General features: G+C 35.3%; 1 protein-coding gene across 1 annotated transcript in view; it reads left to right on the top strand.

The window, feature by feature from the left end:
* CFAP47 (cilia and flagella associated protein 47) overlaps nt 1-19,001 on the top strand; it is a 206,610-nt gene that overhangs the window by 71,414 nt on the left and 116,195 nt on the right. The window contains exons 31-36 of the mRNA XM_058658984.1: nt 3,354-3,435; nt 4,594-4,725; nt 8,483-8,675; nt 11,579-11,676; nt 11,970-12,086; nt 16,059-16,193. Of these exons, the coding sequence (XP_058514967.1) occupies nt 3,354-3,435; nt 4,594-4,725; nt 8,483-8,675; nt 11,579-11,676; nt 11,970-12,086; nt 16,059-16,193 (757 nt within the window). The remainder of the gene's footprint in view (nt 1-3,353; nt 3,436-4,593; nt 4,726-8,482; nt 8,676-11,578; nt 11,677-11,969; nt 12,087-16,058; nt 16,194-19,001) is intronic.

Below are 19,001 nucleotides of genomic sequence, written 5' to 3'. Positions count from 1 at the left end.
TTTAAAACATTTCACTTGAATTCACTGAAGGATAAAAGATAAAAACTGTAGCTATTATTCATTAGAATATTATCAGTACATTTTCAAGTTATGGTTTGGAACCGTTTAGTCTTTAGTATTAAAACCATAGGCTTAGGAAAAGCCCCATAAATAGTTGAGACACACAATAGGAAAATAATTGGCATCAAAATGTTCATGTTCCTCAGTAAAGATTAAATAGCAAGTGGCCAAGAAATAGAACAGCATAATTCATTGAGAGCTTGAGAGAGTATGATGAACTTGTTTCTTTTGCTTACACTTGCAGCATCCTTGTCCACTAAACTCTCCACATCTCTTGGAAGTATAAATGCTTCATATTCCACAGTTATATGCCACTGTAGTAACACTTATTACCTCTGATTATTTGTGAAATAAGATGAAATTACTTTACAGTATATTCATGTGTTTTTCACTTTTGTTTTATTGTATACAAAATATGCTCCACAGTTGGCTAGAGTAGACATGGAGGACAAGAAAGAAGACTCTAAGATTGAGCATGTAAATGGAAAATTTGACATTCAGATTTTTTGAGTCTGTAGAAATATTATATATTAAAAGCCAGGTGTGGTACTGAACAGAGTATTTTCATTAATTTCTTAGGGTTTTGCTGTCATGGTTATAGTCAAAACTGTCTTGATTTTGGGCTTAGAAGGGAGCTAGAAGTTTCTAAATCACTAAAGGAGATGGAGCAAAGATTGAAGTGGTCTGCCAGGGAGATTGCTGGTTGAAACATTAGTGAGACCTCATTGTAACTATGGCTATCATAAGACTATAAAACTACTATAACTTACATTTAAAAAATTCCAATGAAAATAAATGCACATGAAAAAGCAATTCACATCCCTTTGTAAGTAAATTTAATCACACAGTGTTTTTCATTTTTTTTTTTTCTTTAAAAAATGTCCACTCTTATTTCTAATGCATTATCACTATGGGAACTTACTGAATGGGATTGCAGCTAAGAATGAAACCTTTTCAAAATACCTATCTAAGTTGTTCTGGAAGAGCACACTGGGCTGTAGTAAAACAACAAGGCTTTGGAATCAAGCAGCCGTATATACTAGCTCCTTATGTTCTTATGACCTTGCATAAACCTATTCATCCATTTTAACTCCACATTCAATGTATAGAAAATTGAGAGTAATTCCCAAACTTAACGGTTGATAAAATAATTTTATCCCTTAGCTGAAATACAGTAGATTATTTTGGGTAATTTAAATAAACATAATTATGGTTAGGGCTTCAATATACTATTTCTCTAAAAGTCCCCCAATATATGTGGTGATTGCTAGCAATATTCTAGAAAATTCACTTTTATGATAACACTAACATTATAATGGAATATTTGAAAATGCATTCTTCTTTTAGAAATGAATGTCTTGTTGGTATGAAAAATGTCAGAAAGCTGGTATTTATCGACTGTGTCCTTATGTGTATTAGATGAAATGACAGCTTTGTTTAAATCACTATGTTTGAAATATAAAGTACGTGTTTTACAATTTTATCTCATGCTGCCCTGGTCTTAATTGATTGCTTTAATAAGGCAAACTTCCCAGTCTGACAAGGCAGTGATTGCTTTAATAAGGCAAACTTCCCAGTCTGACAAGGCAGAAGTATGAATGCAGTTACTTGAGAAAGTTAGTTGTGCTCTCAAAGTCTAATGGAATGTTAATTGTGTGTGAAAGCAGATTTGAATAATCAAATACATATTTATTGTATGTATAAATACTGAAATCAAGCAAATCTGTGATAGCATCATTAAATCTTATGGTACTTGTGAACGTTATTATTTTTCTAGCATGCTAGTTGTCAATAACCCCAGTAGTCTTGACATTTTATGATGTGAGGTTGCAGGTATGGAAGAATGACTTGGGCATTAAACTGAAGTCATTAGAAATGAATTTTTTTTATCAGTAAATACATGCATGTAAGCATATGTTGACTGCGATAAAATTAACATTTAGAAATTAGAAGTAGAGTTAATAAAAATAGCTCATTAATTCAAGATATGTGCTCATTTTATCACAGAAATAAATATTAAAATTGAAGATAGTCGTAAATGTATTATCTTCTCCAATTAAAACTAATGATATACTAAGTGAGAATTTTGGTACAAGTGAAATATCTAGTTTCTGTAATAATTGAGAAACATTTCTAGCAATTCAGTTGGATTATTTAAAAATAATTTTTGAGGTTAAATTTAGAATATAATAGCTCATTCCACTCAATTCTGCTTTAACCTACACAGTGTAAATTTGGAAGGAATATTCTAATAGAAAATATAATATGCAAAAGTGTGACTAAATCAACTGTTAAAGTCTACTCTCTGGAACTATTTAGCAAACAAAATCCATTGATAAGACATAAGTGGAAGTATTTTCTTGTGGACTGATGAAGTTAGACACAGAAGTTAAGACACCACTTGGAATGCCTGAATTCCGTGTTTCAGTGCCTAGGTGTCAGTCCCAGCTTCCTTTCTGATTGCAATTTCTGTCTAGCGCACACCCTAAGAGGCAGCGAGTGGTGGCTACTGTACTTGGGTCCTCTTAGATCTATAGGAGAAGTCCAAATTGAGTTCCTGGCTCCTTGTCGTTGTCCTGATCCAAGCCTGACTATCACAGGCTTTTGATAAATGAAGCAGTGAATCAGCAGGTAGAAGATTTCTCTCTCCCTTTCATTCTTTCTCCCTCATTTTTCTGCTATGTGAATAAATAATTTTAAAATGTATTAAGCAATATAAATATGCATTGTCTACTTCAGGTATAGTATCACAAGTATGCAGAGTTCACAGTGCTTAGATACACTTTCAAAAATATATTTATATTTATGGTTGTGCATATTCAGATATATGTGATGACAGACATTCAGTAAACATTGGATGAGTGTATTTCTCTATTAGACATTTTATTGTGTCCACACTTTATGTACATTTTGAAAATTGTATAATTTATTTAGAATTGATTTAGATTTATTCATTTATTTGAAAGGCAGAGTTACAGAGAGAGTGAGATAGAGATCTTCCATCTATTGGTTTACTTCCCAAATGGCTTCAATGGCCAGGGCTGTGCCAGGTATAAGCCAGAGACCAGGAGCTTCATCCAGGTCTCCCACATAGGTGACAAAGGCCCAAATACTGTCCATCCTCCACTAGTTTCCATACCATTAGTAGTTAGCTGGATCATAAATAGAGAAGACAGGATTGGCTTATCAACTAAGCCACAATACTGGCCTCTTAATTTGAGATAATTTAGTTGAAGTTTTATGCAAATAAGCATTATGTTTTAATGATTTAAATTTTTCTCTCTTAATTTTAGAGAGCATGGGGGATGTGTTTCTCATATATTGCCAGAATTTCTGCTTGAACCAGAAGATTACAAAAGGTGGATTAAAATGAAAGTAAGAGAATACAATTTAGGAAGCAGTTACAAATTGCTAATTAATGTTTAATGATTGTTGTTAGAAGATAAAATTGTATTTTATTATTAAGGAATGACCAACATTAAAATTGTATATATTGTATACCGTATGATGTCTTACTACATGCATATATTATGTAACATTCATCGTAAATATTGTTTTCAGCTATTTAGCATTGTTATAGTGAAATCATCCAAAATCTTCCATTTTTTAAAGAGATGTACTATTATTATCATTATGTCTAGTCACTTTATTGTGTGAAGCTTCCATTTTCGAGCACTTGATTTTTATATTTGAAATGTCCTAAATCTGTGTCTCTCTAGCCTTATGTTTCTGTGCTCTTGTTAATAATTCCTTTTGTGTTTCTGTACAAAAATGATTACATTTCTGAAATATGTGAGTATTTCATTCTTTGGGAAAATTTACTATTGAAGAATGTGGGATTAGGTAAATTTTTTTCTTATAAATTTTTGGAATATACATGTGTTTCAAAGAAAATAATGGTTCAATTTCACCACTTTTCTTCAGCTTTAGAGCATAGAGAGAAATTAAGGAAAAAATATATAGTTTGCTCATAATATACAATTCATTATAAGGTAATCTATAGAGAAGTAATAAGGTGAGTGTAATGACAGAAACACACCTACAGCTGTGTAAAAACCCTCAGACTCTTAAATTTAGCCTGAACTCTCATCAGTAACTAGAAATCTGCTAAAGTGGGGCAGAAGTTGGAAAGGGGCAGTGAAATTTATGTGTAGAATTTGTCTAGGAAAACCAGCTGCTTGTTCTTTGGCGCTAGGCTGAGTTTCTGTCGCCAACTCCGAAAGCTGGGACTCTTCCTAGACTCAGGGTTCATAAGTATTTTTCAAGTCATTCTGCCAGTTACACTATAGGATGAGCTAATGTGCAGATATCATGAGTGAGTAAATCTGTGACACAAATATGAGACTTGTTGCTCTTATTGATAGTTTACTATAATTGGCATATGGGAAATTATAACACCTGGTGAATGTATAAAAAGGGAATGTGGATTTTTTTTATTGGAAAAAAAAATAGTTTCATAAGTACATCACCAAAATTTTGGACTTATGTATGCATTGTATCTTACTTATTTTTGAAATATTTTATTTCTTAAAGCCTTCCAGGACTGACAGCATGCCCACTAATTCCTCCACACCTGAGGAGGAATGTTCTGTCATTATAGACATGAATAAATTTGAAGAATTTAGTAAACGGGCATGGACAGATGTTTTCCTTCAAATCTACAAGGTAACACTTCTTTTTGTTAAAAAAAAATGCCTTAAAAATTTTTATTTGAAAGAGTAGCAGGAAGAGAGGGATTTTTCATTTACTGGTTCACTCCCCAAATGTCTACAACAACTACCGTTAGGCCAGGCCAAAACCAGGCACCAGGAGCTCCATTTGCGTCTTCCATGTGGGAGGAAGGAATGCAAATACTTGACCCATCACCTATGCCTTCCCACAATGCAAGAGTAAGAAGCTAGATTTGAAGCAGAATCGCTGGGACTTAAACCAGCACTCTGTTACAGGACAAAGGTAACCCAAATAGCAGCATAACCCAGTCAATGTACCACAGGTCTATGTCAATATTTCCACCCCTGTTCTTTGTGCTGTTTTGTCTACCTAGATGTTTTAGTTAATGTATATGCAGTACTGCCACAAAAGCTTTAAAAACAGTAGTTTAAAGAGATTTTTAAAAAATTTGGTTCATAACATATTTCTTCCATCTTCGTGTTTTAGGCTTTTATCCATGAGTTCGATTTTTCAGACCATGGAATTATATAAGGGAGGAGTAGAGAACAAGAATATGGCTTTTAAAAACGTATCTTGGAAAATGTAACATTTTAGTTTCCCATTCTGGTGGAAGAATTTAGTTACATGGTCACATCGTATATCAAGAAAAGTTGAGAAATAGTTTATAGAATGGATAGCTATAGGAATATTCCATCATTAATAGGAAGAATGAAAAATGAATACTGTTGAAAAGCAGGCCTCTGTCTACCTGTAACACACCATAGATTGTAGCTATAAAGTTATTCTGGAATGATATTTACCAGAATTCAAACAATTGAAGGTGCAATCAAGTTTTAATAAGGTTTTGCAATTTACCTGCTATCAAATTGGATTTGTAGATAGACTAAAAGCCATAAATTATGTCATCACACCTAAAAATGAGAAAGTAAATACTAAGACAATACAAGCCCCCCCCCAAAAAAACCTATGAATGAGAACTTGTAGAAAAGAATATAGCCTTTGATCCTTGAAAAAGGTGTCAAGGAATATTATAAATTTAATCTGAACCATCATCAATAACCAGGAATTTGCTAAGGTGGGGCAAAGTTGGAGAGAGGTGGTGAAATTTATGTGTAGAAGGTGATAAGTAAGTTTTACTGGAGAGTAGGATAGCAAAACTTTTCAAGACAAAGGGAGTTCAATATGGAATACTGTTTAGATATAGAATTGTTATTTTCTGATGAATAGATATGATTTGGGAAAAGGAAAATATACTAGGGGGATAGGTAATAATAACAAAGTTGATAATGTTTCACTTACGTTAAAGAAAAACCGTTCAGTAATACTTGCTAAAGCTTAGTAAGACAAACTTTGTTAAGGACAATCACAATTATTTCAGAGACCACTGAAGAGGGATTTTGCAGTGCAGAAGAGAGCTTGGGCTCAAATGCAAATGCAGCATGGGCAAATGGGAATTCATAGACAAGGACCAACTTTGGGGTTAACAGGTAGAAGCATCACAGAGGAGATACCAGGAATGAGGGAAATTCTGCTTTAAAATCCTTGCTAAAAACAATTCAAGGTGATAAGGATTGTTATAAATATCAAAAGTGATCAGTTGTTAATGATAGGGGTTATTAAATAAATTGACTTAGCAGAGTTGTTTCTAAAACTGGATTTTATAGGCAAGTGCACGGAGGTGCCTAGGAGAAACTTTGGGAGCCTAGCTACAGTTTAGTCCGGAAAAAGTACTGGTCACTGCATAAGCTAAACTAAGAAAACTATTTTTTATTCTGATAAAAGAGCAAATGAAGCATTCTAAATACGAGAGTGATGCGATGTGTTTTGCATTCGTTGACACAGTATATAAAATGTTGGGTGACATATTTAACTTTCTGGTGCTATAATTTACGTGGTGCCAGTTATGGGAGAAAAAATGCGTTTGGAGTAAAATTCAGTTACATGTACTCAATGACTAGATCTTTGAAACTGGCAAAACTGTCAAAGATGACCAGGTTTCTCGGTTGGATACTAAGTAGAAATTGATCCCAGTTATTGGAATACAGGACATAGATAAAGAATAGGATTTGTGGTGAGGGAGCAGAAAGTAGGACAATGTAAGGGGTCATGATATGCTAACTTTTTCCTACTATTTAAGATGTCCTGCATACTTATCAGGATGATAAATTCCTTAGCCATGAGAAAGAACTAGGTGGCAAAATATGGGCTTCTTCACTGGTTCAATGAAAAAGCCAAAGGAAAGGGTTGGACTGTTCATTTGAATCAGCTGCAAGAGGCTATATTTATGCAGTATGTAGTGTGTCCAAATCACAGGCAGCTCTTCAGCTATATTAGAGCAGACGTGTATTTGCAATTAAGGAAGAAAACGATGTTATGTAGAGGTACTTCACAAGCTAGAAATAGAAAGTTGTAATTTCAGCACAAGTCACTTGAAGTTGCAATTTTAATATTAATAGAACACATATGTACACAAAGGAATTACTTTCCAAAATCTTGGCAAATAGTTAAATAATGAAATGTATCTTGTTCCACTTAATTTGATTTTGTGTCATGCTGTTATTTCTGCTTGCTTAATCACTATATTTAGTTGTAGTTATTTTCATGCACTATGTTCCCAAGTCACACAAATTATTAATAGTTAAACAATGGATCATCGAAGCATTAGAGAGGTGAAAACATTTACAGAAAGACTCAAACTCCTAAGGCTGTTCTAAATGTATACAAAAAGGATTCCCACATTGTATAAAGGTAGATGCTATATGTGCTAAAGGAAATGTATGTCATATTTTCACTGAAGAAGAGGAAAGGAAAAGATCAGAAATGAGCATCTGAATTAGTTTGACCAATGTATTAATTTACAGTGTATTATCTGACATAACTTCTTTTTAAAATAGTGGTGCAATTCTGTCAACTATTTTCATATTTTCAAAGAGCAGTGGTCTTTTTCATAGAGATTGTCCAAAATCTCCCATAATAGAACACAATTGGAGTTTTTTCTAAGGGTACACAAGATGACAACCTATAAGGACATTATTCAGAATTGCATTTACATTACTTAAGAAGTATCTAGTAGGGTAGTGACTATGAGACTGATTGAGCAGTATAGATCTGCTTCCCTTCCAAATAGTATTCATTGCTTAGGTTAATTTTTCTGTTTTAGTGATTTTTTCCCAGTGTTTTGGCATATTTCTATTATCTCTGTTGCTTTTCATAGCACTTATTAGCATGGACACTTACTATGGTTTTCCTATTACTCAAATTCATGTGACTTAAAACTCTAGATATCCATACTCATTGCAATTGCTGGAGGTGATAGCATGGTGGCACACTGGGTTAAGTTGCTACCTGTTAAGCTTGATGCCTGTATCCCACATCAGAGTGCCAGTTTGAGTCCCAACTGAGCTACTGCCAATCCACCTCCCTTTCTGTTTTGATTGAATTGACATTCTATCAGAGTCATCTTCAAATACAGTTTTTTAAACTGGATAATAGGCTCATCTTGTGAATTACATAGTGTCCATAGTGTCATACTTATGAAGTAAATGCTATAAAAGAAAAGTTGAGTGTTGGAATGATTTTCAGTGAAACACATCTTATTTGTTTTTCTCCAAAATAGTGGATACATTTAACCAGAAAATACTGGGATCTTTCTTTATTTACTACCTGTCATATTTTAAAATTTACTCTTAAATAATAATTTTCTCTTTCTACATTTGAATATTTTAAATGTATCTTTTTTGTCCAATTTCAGGTCCTGATTCTTTCCAGAATTGCACCACATTGCACCAATGATATGCCCCCCAGGCACGTAAAAATTACACCAAAAATCAATCCTGATTTTACATCCAGCAACATATATTCCATTTATGAAAGAATTCTTCTTAGTTGGATGAATACAAATTATGAGGATGCTAGACATATTATATGGGAAAAGGGTCACAAAGGTAAGATTTTATTTCTATTTGTATAAATTATTATATAAATAAATAGTGTGTCCATGTAGAAGGAGCCATGATATCACAATCAGAATCCTTGAATCCTACAAGTGATGTTTACAGTTAGTTCTGCCATCCACAAAAAGGCTCTCCTTTTAACATCTTCAAGGTATGTTCCTTCACATATAAAATGAAAATAATGAAAGATGATTCTTTAAATTGAAGAATAAATAAAACATACAGAGATGCTCTAGAACTGAAAGATCACCTTACTGTTTCTAGGAGGTCAACTTAGATTTAGAGGTGACACTGCTCAAGCCTTGTATATGATTATATGAGAACAAGTGAAATTGAATGATAGGATATCTCTAATCTTACACAAATATGAAAGATGATATTCAAAATCACAATAAGCAAGAAAGTTTCATGAATTTGGGGGCACGTGAAGAGTAGGTTATGTTAGATTCACATATTAAGACATGTAGGTATTCTGAGACAGATCAACCCCAGTGTTTCAATTGTACTACTGCTCTACTCTTGCAGGGTGAGACACAAATATCTACCCCAAGAGCCTTAAGTTCCACTTGAAAAGCTCCAATTACTAATGCAGTTATGCCTTTAAGAAAATATTCCATTCAGATAGCAATTATGTCAGCTGTTTAGACCACTCTCTGCTCAATGTAGGCCAGTCTATCAAGTATGTTTGCAATATCCAGATACTTCCACTTTATCTTCCCATTTCAGCATAATAATCAGTTCTGTAATTCCCTTTATTAGCCCTCCAAGTTGTATTGTCTTCTGTAGGTCAATTCTGATTTTAAAAAGCAGAGGTGAGGAACTATTTTTCTGTCAAAGACCATTTGGATAATGATAACATAATTTTCTGGCTAGACAAAATTGTTCACATAAAAATTAGCCTGCTATGGATTTATTGAACTTAAGTACCACCTTGAAAGGACCAATCCAAAAGATACATCCCATAGACTGAACATTTTTCTCACTCATGCATGTATACCATATGTCTCCAAGCCTCTTCAGCATGCTTACCCTACATAGAATCTCTGCAACAGACAGGGAAGCCAGAATATAATTCTATAGCTACAAGTAATCCCCTTTTGGGCTTTCTTACTCATGCATGTTGGTTTTCATTGATCTCAGATTACAAAAGCAGTTCGTGTAGAAATGAAGAAAACATCTTGAAACTTGCTGCTGTTGTCGTTAGGAGGAAAGTTTGTTTCAAGAAGCCAGTATCTTGGTGAAAGCCTCCTGATGGCAGCCCAGAAAGCTGGCAAGAGGGAGTTTGAAAGGGACAGGAATAACTACAGGGTGACGTTGGAAATAAAACAATGAATAAGGGCAGCACCATGACTCAACAGGCTGATCTTCAGGTCTGTGGCACTGGCATCCCTGTGCCAGTTTGTGTCCCAGCTGCTCTACTTCCTATGCAGCTTCCTGCAGATGGCCTGAGCAACGCTGGTCCTTGGGGCATTTGGGGAATGAACCAAGGGATGAAAGACCTCCTTTCTCTGTCTCTCTCTCTGCAAATCTGCCTTTCAAATAAAAATAAAAAGTTTTTTTTTTTTAAATGAGTCTATTCAATTGTTAACATCAGTGATCAGCCTTAGTTCTGATGAGGGTCCCACCAGCCCATGGAGAAGAGTCCTGGGCTTCAGCCTGGTGGAGGGAGGCCCCTTGACCAGGGATCTCTGCCGCAGTTGTGACTGCGTGAATGTTGTCCATTCTAAATCCACTCCCCACAAGGAGGCTCCTGAAATTCTTATGCAAATAGTAGTATTCACCAGATTAGGCACTGGTTAATAGGTAGTGCCCAATATCAGTGCTCAGTTTTCTTATATCAGAAACAAGAGAGGGGAAAGAAAGATGTCTTTAAGGACACATATTCTCCACTGTCAATCTTTCTATTCCATTTTGGACACCTTGCTCACTCTTTCTTGCTGATTGAAGGCAAAGTGGAGGATTTTTCTAATGGAAAATTTTGGCATGGTGCAAAGCATCCTGCTTGATTTCCCATGTTATGCAAGAGCAAAGTCAAATTTGCCAAGTCTCCATATAGGTAATACAGTGGTTGAAATTTCTTCTAAAAACTTAATGACAGGGTCCTGGTGCGATAGTGTACTGGTTTAGGTCGTCACCTTGAATGTGCCGGGATCCCATATGGGTGCCGGTTCTAATCCCAGCATGTGGCCTGGGAAAGCAGTTGAGAATGGCCCAAAGCATTGGGACCCTGCACCCGTGTGGGAGACCTGGAGGAGGTTCCAGGTTCCTGGCTTCAGATTGGCTCAGCACTGGCCGTTGCAGCCACTTGGGGAGTGAATCATCAGATGGAAAATTTTCCTCTCTGTCTCTCCTCCTCTCTGTACATCTGCCTTTCCAATAAAATAAATAAATCTTAAAAAAAAAAAAAACTTAATGATAGGGCTTGGTGACCTGGCATAATATACTGAGCTTCTGCCCATGGCACCAGAATTCCACAATGCTGGTTCATGTCCTGGATGCTCACTTCCTTTCCAGCTCTCTGCTTATGACCTGGAAAAGCAGTGGAAGATGGACAAGTCCTTGGGCCCCTGCACCCATGTGGGAGACCCACATGGGTGGGTCTTGGCTTTGGACTGGCTCTGTTCCAGTGGTTGTACCTATATGGGGAGTGAACTAGTGGATGGAAGATCTCTGTTTTCTGTCCCTCTCTCTGTAACTCCATCTTTCAGATAAAAATAAATCTTAAAAAAATAGACTTAAATATATATTTCATAGCAGTAAGTCTCTGAAACTTACATTTTATTTCCAAAATTGCATGCTTTTTATTTTCCTAGCAGAGAAAAAGTTTTCGTTTACTTAATAATTATTCTGTAAGACATATTTTGACAATTTATTGTTATATTTACTCTAAACAGGTACCACTCCTTCTGAGAGATGGATAATAAATTTTGACAGTGACCTTTCAGATGGCCTTGTTTTTGCAGCACAATTGGCAACCTATTGCCCATTTTTGGTAAGACTATTTTTATGCACAGCAGTCTTTTATTTTGGAGAATTTAGCGATTAAAACTTGGAATGGATCTTCTATAAATGAACTCTTTCAAATGCATTAATTTTAACTTCACACCTCATTTTGGGTGGCTAGCACTGTCTTAATTCTTAAACTTCGGTTGCAATATTGTATTACTTAGGAATGTTAACAACAACAACAAAAGAAGTGTTACCATTTAGATTTTTTCTGAAGTGCAGTGAACGCTTTTAAAGCAGTTTTTGTTCCATTAGTAGAAGGTTTGTTTTCTATTCCAGATTGAGTCCCATTTTGTAAATATGTACACTGAGCCTAAAAATTGTGAACAACGTCTACACAATTGCCTGATTATTATAAATGCGATTCGGGATATTGCCTTTGACATGGAAATACAGGTAGGTACCTTTATAGTATAAGGAGTATCGTTTTGAGAAGAGACTCTAAAAAAGTCTGGCCTAGAAGAATAAAACAATTCCCTTCAATTCAACCATTTATTGAAATTCTTCTGTGAAAGATCCTGGATAGATCCTGCAAGTGTATAAATAGTAAGATCGCAGTTATGCCTTAAATGTACTAAAAAGTGATAATGGCAAGTATATATAGACAAGCTAATAGAAGGTCTCATGGATTCTGCAACACACCTGGGAACAATGTACCATGATACAAAGGGACATTCAGTCAGTTTAATAAGGAAACCAGGAAAAATTACAAGGGATAGATAATGCACTCTAATTTGCTCTAATAAACTGGTGATTTTGTTAGGTTTACTATGTAAACTTTTTTAAAGCTTTATTTATTTATTTATTTATTTGAAAAGTAGAGTTACAGACAGAGAGAGAAGGACCAATGAAGAGACAGACATCTTCCATTCGCTGGTTCACTCCTTCAATGACCACAATGTCTGGGGTTGTGCCAGGCTGAAGGCAGGAGCCAGGAGCTTTTTCAGGTCTCCCATATGGGTGCAGGTGCTATAGCACCTAGATGACCTCTTGCTGCTGTCCCAGGCCATTAGCCAGGAGCTGGATTGGAAGTGGAGCAGCCAGGACAGGAATAGATGCCTATATGGGATGCTGGCATCACAGGCCGCACTATAACCCATTATGCCACGATGCCTGCCCCAAATGCTGGTGATATATTGAAAGCATAGCATAGTAAATCCTCCGTAAAACTTCCTCTGATTATTAGTGAGGGTATTGAATTTAGTTTACCAAGTCTATCTTTTTTTCATTATAGTTTATTTATTTTTTGCATACTTTCTCATGTTTTGTTACTCTGATGAGAAAATACTCTCTTCAAGAGAGGACAAAAACCAATACAGTTAAAGTTCTATTTGTTTAAACATTAATAAAGAAGTAATGATTCTGTGTTTGAAAGGAATGCCACATGTATATCTTTATTAAAAAGAAACAACTTATTTAAAAACTTTCTAAGCACAGCTAACAACTACATATTTTTGGGGGATGTAGCTGGCATTTTAATATGTAATATTTTGATTTTTATGCCTAGATTGATGAAAGTGTAACTGTTTTTAGTTTGTTTTCACTTAAATGTAAGAAAAGGTAAGGATGCTGATTTTTGGTATAGTATTTCAGGCCAGTTTCTTAAAAAATATAGACCTTTCTATTAAGATACATATATTTGAATGTACCAAACCACTGCATTTTCATCCTATTACATATTTTTCAAATATGAAATTTTGAGGTAGGTTTTATATCATTATTATTGTCATTTTACTTAATAGACACTAAAACAGTATTCAACATACTTTATTACCTGATTCCAGATTATTCTATCACTAATACTTCCTATTTCTGAAACAAATGCATCTCCCCTTTCCTTCTTTGCGTTAAATTCTTAGGTTAATTCATCATAAGGACCTCTCAAGGAAATATTTTTCACTTTGAAATTTAACATTAAAGTTTGAAATTAAACATTAAAATTGAACATTAAAATTGAAATTAAAGTTTGTGTTTCATTTCTCTTGCCTTAGTTTACTTCCCTGTATACGTTAACCAATATTGTCTTTATGGAAAAATGTTATACCAAGTATTGTTATAGTATGAAAGAATTTGCAGGTCGAAGTTTTTCTTATATCACACCATTAGGCAACTTTCTAACCCAGCAAACCTCTCTACTTAAGCAGCACAGCTCCTAATACTTAACTATCTGTTTGTCTCCAGGCACTTTCATTAGTAATTAAGCCTTAGTCCTAATTGTCAAAAAAAAAAAAAAAAGTCGAACAGACCCTTTTCTGTTTCATAGAAGGATCCAAGTGCCTGAAGAAATGTTGATGACAGATGACCAGAGGGGCTGTCATTATTTGAAAACTGCTGCCAAATTTCAGAATCCACTATCCTGATTCCATGGAACGTATTAACTCTCTTGCACTGTATTCCCAAGTCACACCCAAAATAAGTTTAATTTATAACTTGACTACTTGTGATTAGATAATAGCAAATCTGCATTTCCATTTTAAGGAAGCATAGTGAATTTCCTGTACCCTGAGAATGACAGAGTAGCTGGTTTATTCATGATGTTTTGTTATGTCTTTGAATACCTGCATTATAACAGTCCCAATGTTTAGTTTTGGTGAATAATCCTCCCCACTAGCTCCTCCTTTTCTTTTTTTCTAAGAGATCATAGCCACTGAGCTATGGGGCTGTGATGGAATTGATCAGGTAGCTGCATCTACGGGTATGTGCATTGGCTGGTGCAGGTGACAGACCGCACCTGACTCTGCACTGGCTGGCACACACAAGATTCAAGTCTGAGGTCACCCTACATGAGGTTTCTTGGGGGTCTCTCCAGCTAGATGTTTGGACTCAAATCCTGGCCACAAGGAAAATCACAATATATGTGGTCCCACCTTGGAGTACATGTATCAGGACTGGGCCTATTTCTCAGTTGCTGATGCCTGTGCAGTGGACAGCGTGCCCAGATGCACACAGGGACATGACAGCCAGCTCATCTAGGCCTGCAGGGGACATCAGAGGATGACCAGAGGATGGAAGGCAGAACGGGTTGGACAATTCTCCTGGCTAACTCTGCAGCATGCTCCTGGGCCTGTGGATGCACTAAGGTGGAATTTGTCAACCAATAGACCATGGAAAGCTTTTCACAACCATGGAGCAATGAAACAAACAAGTTCTCAGAACTATCAAAACCACTCAAGTAACACCCTCAGAACACTTTCCACATCAGAGTCTCTAAGCCATCCCTCATCCCCAGATGCTGATGTGGTTTGGCAGCAAATAGCAACCCAGTCCTTCTCACTGCAGACATAGGAGAAAAGGGAAAAGGACTGAAACATTTGTCCCACCCACCTTCCTCTGGTGTCTGATCCACCCCATCCTAATCAGTGGCCCATGTGGGCTTGCATCCCTCTCAAGTATATACACAATATTAAAAAGAAAATTAAAATATTTCTTTCTTCATTTCCCAACTTTATGTTTTAGCTCCAAGTTACTTTCTAGCTGTTCGTTCACCATGGTACCTAATTCCTCTATAATTTTAACATATAAATCAAATATATTGCAACAGCCGTCACTGATTTAACTTGCTAATAATGTAATTTTATTTTCTCCCTTATCATTTGCTCATTCTGAAAGATTACTTTTCCAACTGTCACCTGCAAGATCCACCTTAGTGTTGCTTAGTTCAGAAACCAAGTTCCTCACCCTGGCAATCCAAACCCTCCACCATAGCTGTGGCACTTTTTAATCTTTTTCTGTTATTACTTGTCCCTTCTTACCTTACACATAATCTACACTGTATTTCTTCCTTGAATAAACACTATGCTTCTCTATATGAGACCTTCAGAAAGTTAATGGAAAATGTGCATTATCTTCTAATCCCATTTTCCATGAACTTTTGAAATATCCTCATGTGTGTCCCTATAATATTGTACATTCCTGATACAACACACCTATTTCTTTTCACCAGAAGCAAGAGGATGAGGTAGATATAAATGCATTCTCTCTGTGTCTCTTTCCTTCCTTCTTTTCCTTCCTCCTTCTCTCATTTCCTCTCTGTCTCCCTTCTTAAATAAAAAAACATTTAACATGGGATCTTAATTTTTGGATGTATTTCTAGTGTGTGGTATAATTTTGAGCTCTAGCTTTCATACAGTTTGGAGTTGTGTGGTCAATGTTCAACTTAAAAAAGGTCTAATTTATCTTTTAGCAGGTGAAGCTGTTATAATCCAAAGAGATATTCATTTTACCTGATATATGTATTTTTCATTATCATTGCAATCAGAAGCATTTAAAAATGAGTCAGAGTGTTTCAGTAATTGGTGTAACATACTTTGCTTCTTTTTATATGTTTTAGATGCTTATTCTGTAATGATTTTTCATTTTTCGTACTAGGCCACAGACATCTGTGATCCAAATCCAATCCTGATGCTAATGTTTTGTGTCTACATGTATGAGAGGCTGCCTTCGTACCTCCCCAAGAAAGTAGTGCCCTTTTACTGTACTCTACACGACACTGTGCTAAGTGAGGTAAGGGTATTGGGGGTGGGGCGTAATACACAGAGTTGAACACATTAAGAGGGGTTTTAAATATTTATTTTCCGGTGGTTGACATTGTGATGTAGCATGTTGTCACCTGCAATGCCAGCATCCCTCATGGCACCAGTTCAAGTCCTGGTTTTCCACTTCCAGTCCAAGTCCCTGCTGATACTTCTGAAAAAGCTGTGGAAAATGGCCAAATACTTGGGCCCTGCACACCTGTGGGAGACATGGGTGAGGTTCCTGGCTCCTGGCTTCCACCCATTTGGGGAGTGAGTCAGCCAGTAGGTGATCTCTCACTCTGTGTCTCCCTGTCTCGCTGTAATTCTGCCTTTCAAATAAACAAACATCTTGAAAAAATAAAATAAATATTTTCCCAACCCAAAATAAAAAGAAGGTTCTATAAGATATCATTATATTTTAATTGAATAAACCTTAATCAAAAGGTGCTTCTTTTAGGCTGAAGGTCTAGAACTGTCCAAGAGATATTTGTTTATCATCACCTACAATTGAAGTATGAACCTTTCTTTGCCATTACAGTTTTGCCAGTTTTGCGCAAAATAGCATTATGTCATGTAAAAGATAGTTTGCCACTTTAGTAAGATTCACATTTATTTTTTTTCCTAAGTCTAGATTATGTGTTTTTCCTACATTTTATTGAGAAGGGGGATGATTTTTGCTATATTTCTGATAGAAGCTTTCCTATCTTTGGTCTTCAAAATATATGCCCTGATAATCTTGAATTTGTAATTGCAGTCTTTTTGAGAAGATAACTGTCTAGATTCTATGATTGTTTGGATTGATGGCTGATAATGATGTGGGTAAAAAATTTAGAAATACTAAGATTGTTGCATCAATAGGGCAAAACTTATTAAAAGGAAAGCTTCTAATATTTTATGAGAAAATGTTGAGAAAGAATCATTTGGTTTTCATTTTCTTTCTCTGTTTTTGTTGTTAGAGATATTTCACTGTGGAGAATGTAAACAGTGTTTATAGTTGCTTATAAAGGGTTTGGGGTACTAACTAGCCTTGAGCTATAGTTAAATTGGAGAGGACCTTTGACTTAGAAATAAAATTTCTGAAGAATTAGAACTATTTTGCTTAAGCCTGCAGGTTTTAAGAGTCTCAATTAGACTAAGTAGTGATATAATGTAGTGAACTATTCTTACTATTCTCTATTTCTGTTGACATGTTGTGCTTCTTTATATTGTTTTTCTCACTTTTTAAAGCAATTAACATTAATATTAGCTAATGTTTAAACATAAACTTTATCTTGTTGAAAACAAATTAAAACATTTTGATGAAACATGATTTCTCTCCTCATTTATATCTTAACTACAAGCAATGTTAATGTCTTAAGTTTATAAAGGAGAGAGATACAACTTTTGTTTTTCATGTATGTGAACAGTCCTACTGTAAACATGGTGGAACAGGTATCTCTTTATAGATTGACTTCATGTATTTTGGACATATACCAGACAGTAGGATTGCTGGATTATACAGCAATTCTGTTTCAACTTTCTAAACAAATCTCCATATTACTTTCTATGGTGCCTGCACTAATTTACATTCGTATCAACAGTATGTAAAGGTTCCCTTTTTCCAAACATCTTGATCAGAATACTTTTTTAATGATAATATCCTTTTTGAGAGGAGAGAAGTGGTATCTCATTGTGGTTTGGATTGGTATTTGCCTGATGGCCAGCAATACTGAGCATTTTTTAGATATTTTTATTGATCGTTTTTTTTCTTTTGAGTTCAGTCCGTTCATTTCCTTTGCCCATTTCTTAACTAGGTTGGTTGCTTTTGTGTTAAGTTCTCTAAATTTGTGAAATTTCTTGAATTAATTCCTTGTCAGATAAGTAGATTGCAAACATTTGCTCCCACTCTTTTCCAGAGGTCTGTTTGCTCTATTAATTGTTTCTTTTGCTGTACAGAAGCTTCCAAGTTGGATATTATCCCATTTCTCTATTTTTAGTCTTGTTGCCTGAACTTTTAGTATTTTCTAAGAAATTGTCACCTACATCAATTTCTTGGATGGCTTCCCCCATTTTCTTCTCTCAATTTCTTAGCTCCCAATGTTACATTTAAGTCTTTGTTCCATCCTGAGTAAACTTTTGCATTGGAGAGGTAAGCATCTCATTCCCTTCTTGTAATTGTAAATGTCTAATTTTGTCACCATCACTTATTGAAAAGGCTACCCTTTTGATAATGTATGTTCTCATGTTTGTCAAAAATAAGTGTTCTGTAGCATGTGAATTAATTTTTGAGCTCTCTATTTGATCCTTTGATTTATATTTCAGGGTGTTATTTGTTTGTTTGCTTTTTATTGGAAAGCTTTACCTCTGGTTCCAGGGGCTCAAAGACTTGGGCCATCCTGTGCTGCTTTCCCAGGTCACAAGCAGGAAGCTGAATGGGAAGTAGAACAGTCAAGTCTCAAACTGGCACCCACGTGGGATGCCAACACTTAAAGGTGGAGAATTGGGTCATAGAGCCACTGCATCAATTCGCTTATTATGTCTGTTTTTATGCAAGTACAATACTATTCCAATGATGATAGATTTGCAGTATGGTTTGAAATTAGGCATTTTTATGCCTCCAGTTTGAAATTTTTTCCTCAGGATTTCATTGACCAGTGTGAATCTTTTGTGACTCCATATGAATTTTAGAACTTTCTTTTCTAATTCTTTATATAATTGATACTTTGATAGGAATTACATTTGAATCTATAGACTGCTTTAGAGAGTACAGGCATTTTAATTATATAAATTCTAATTAAGAGCAAGCAGTATCTTCCCA

This window comes from Ochotona princeps, chromosome X (genome assembly GCF_030435755.1).
Source record: "Ochotona princeps isolate mOchPri1 chromosome X, mOchPri1.hap1, whole genome shotgun sequence".
NCBI classification, from domain to species: Eukaryota; Metazoa; Chordata; class Mammalia; order Lagomorpha; family Ochotonidae; genus Ochotona; species Ochotona princeps.
This window is presented reverse-complemented; position numbering and strand designations above follow the sequence as displayed.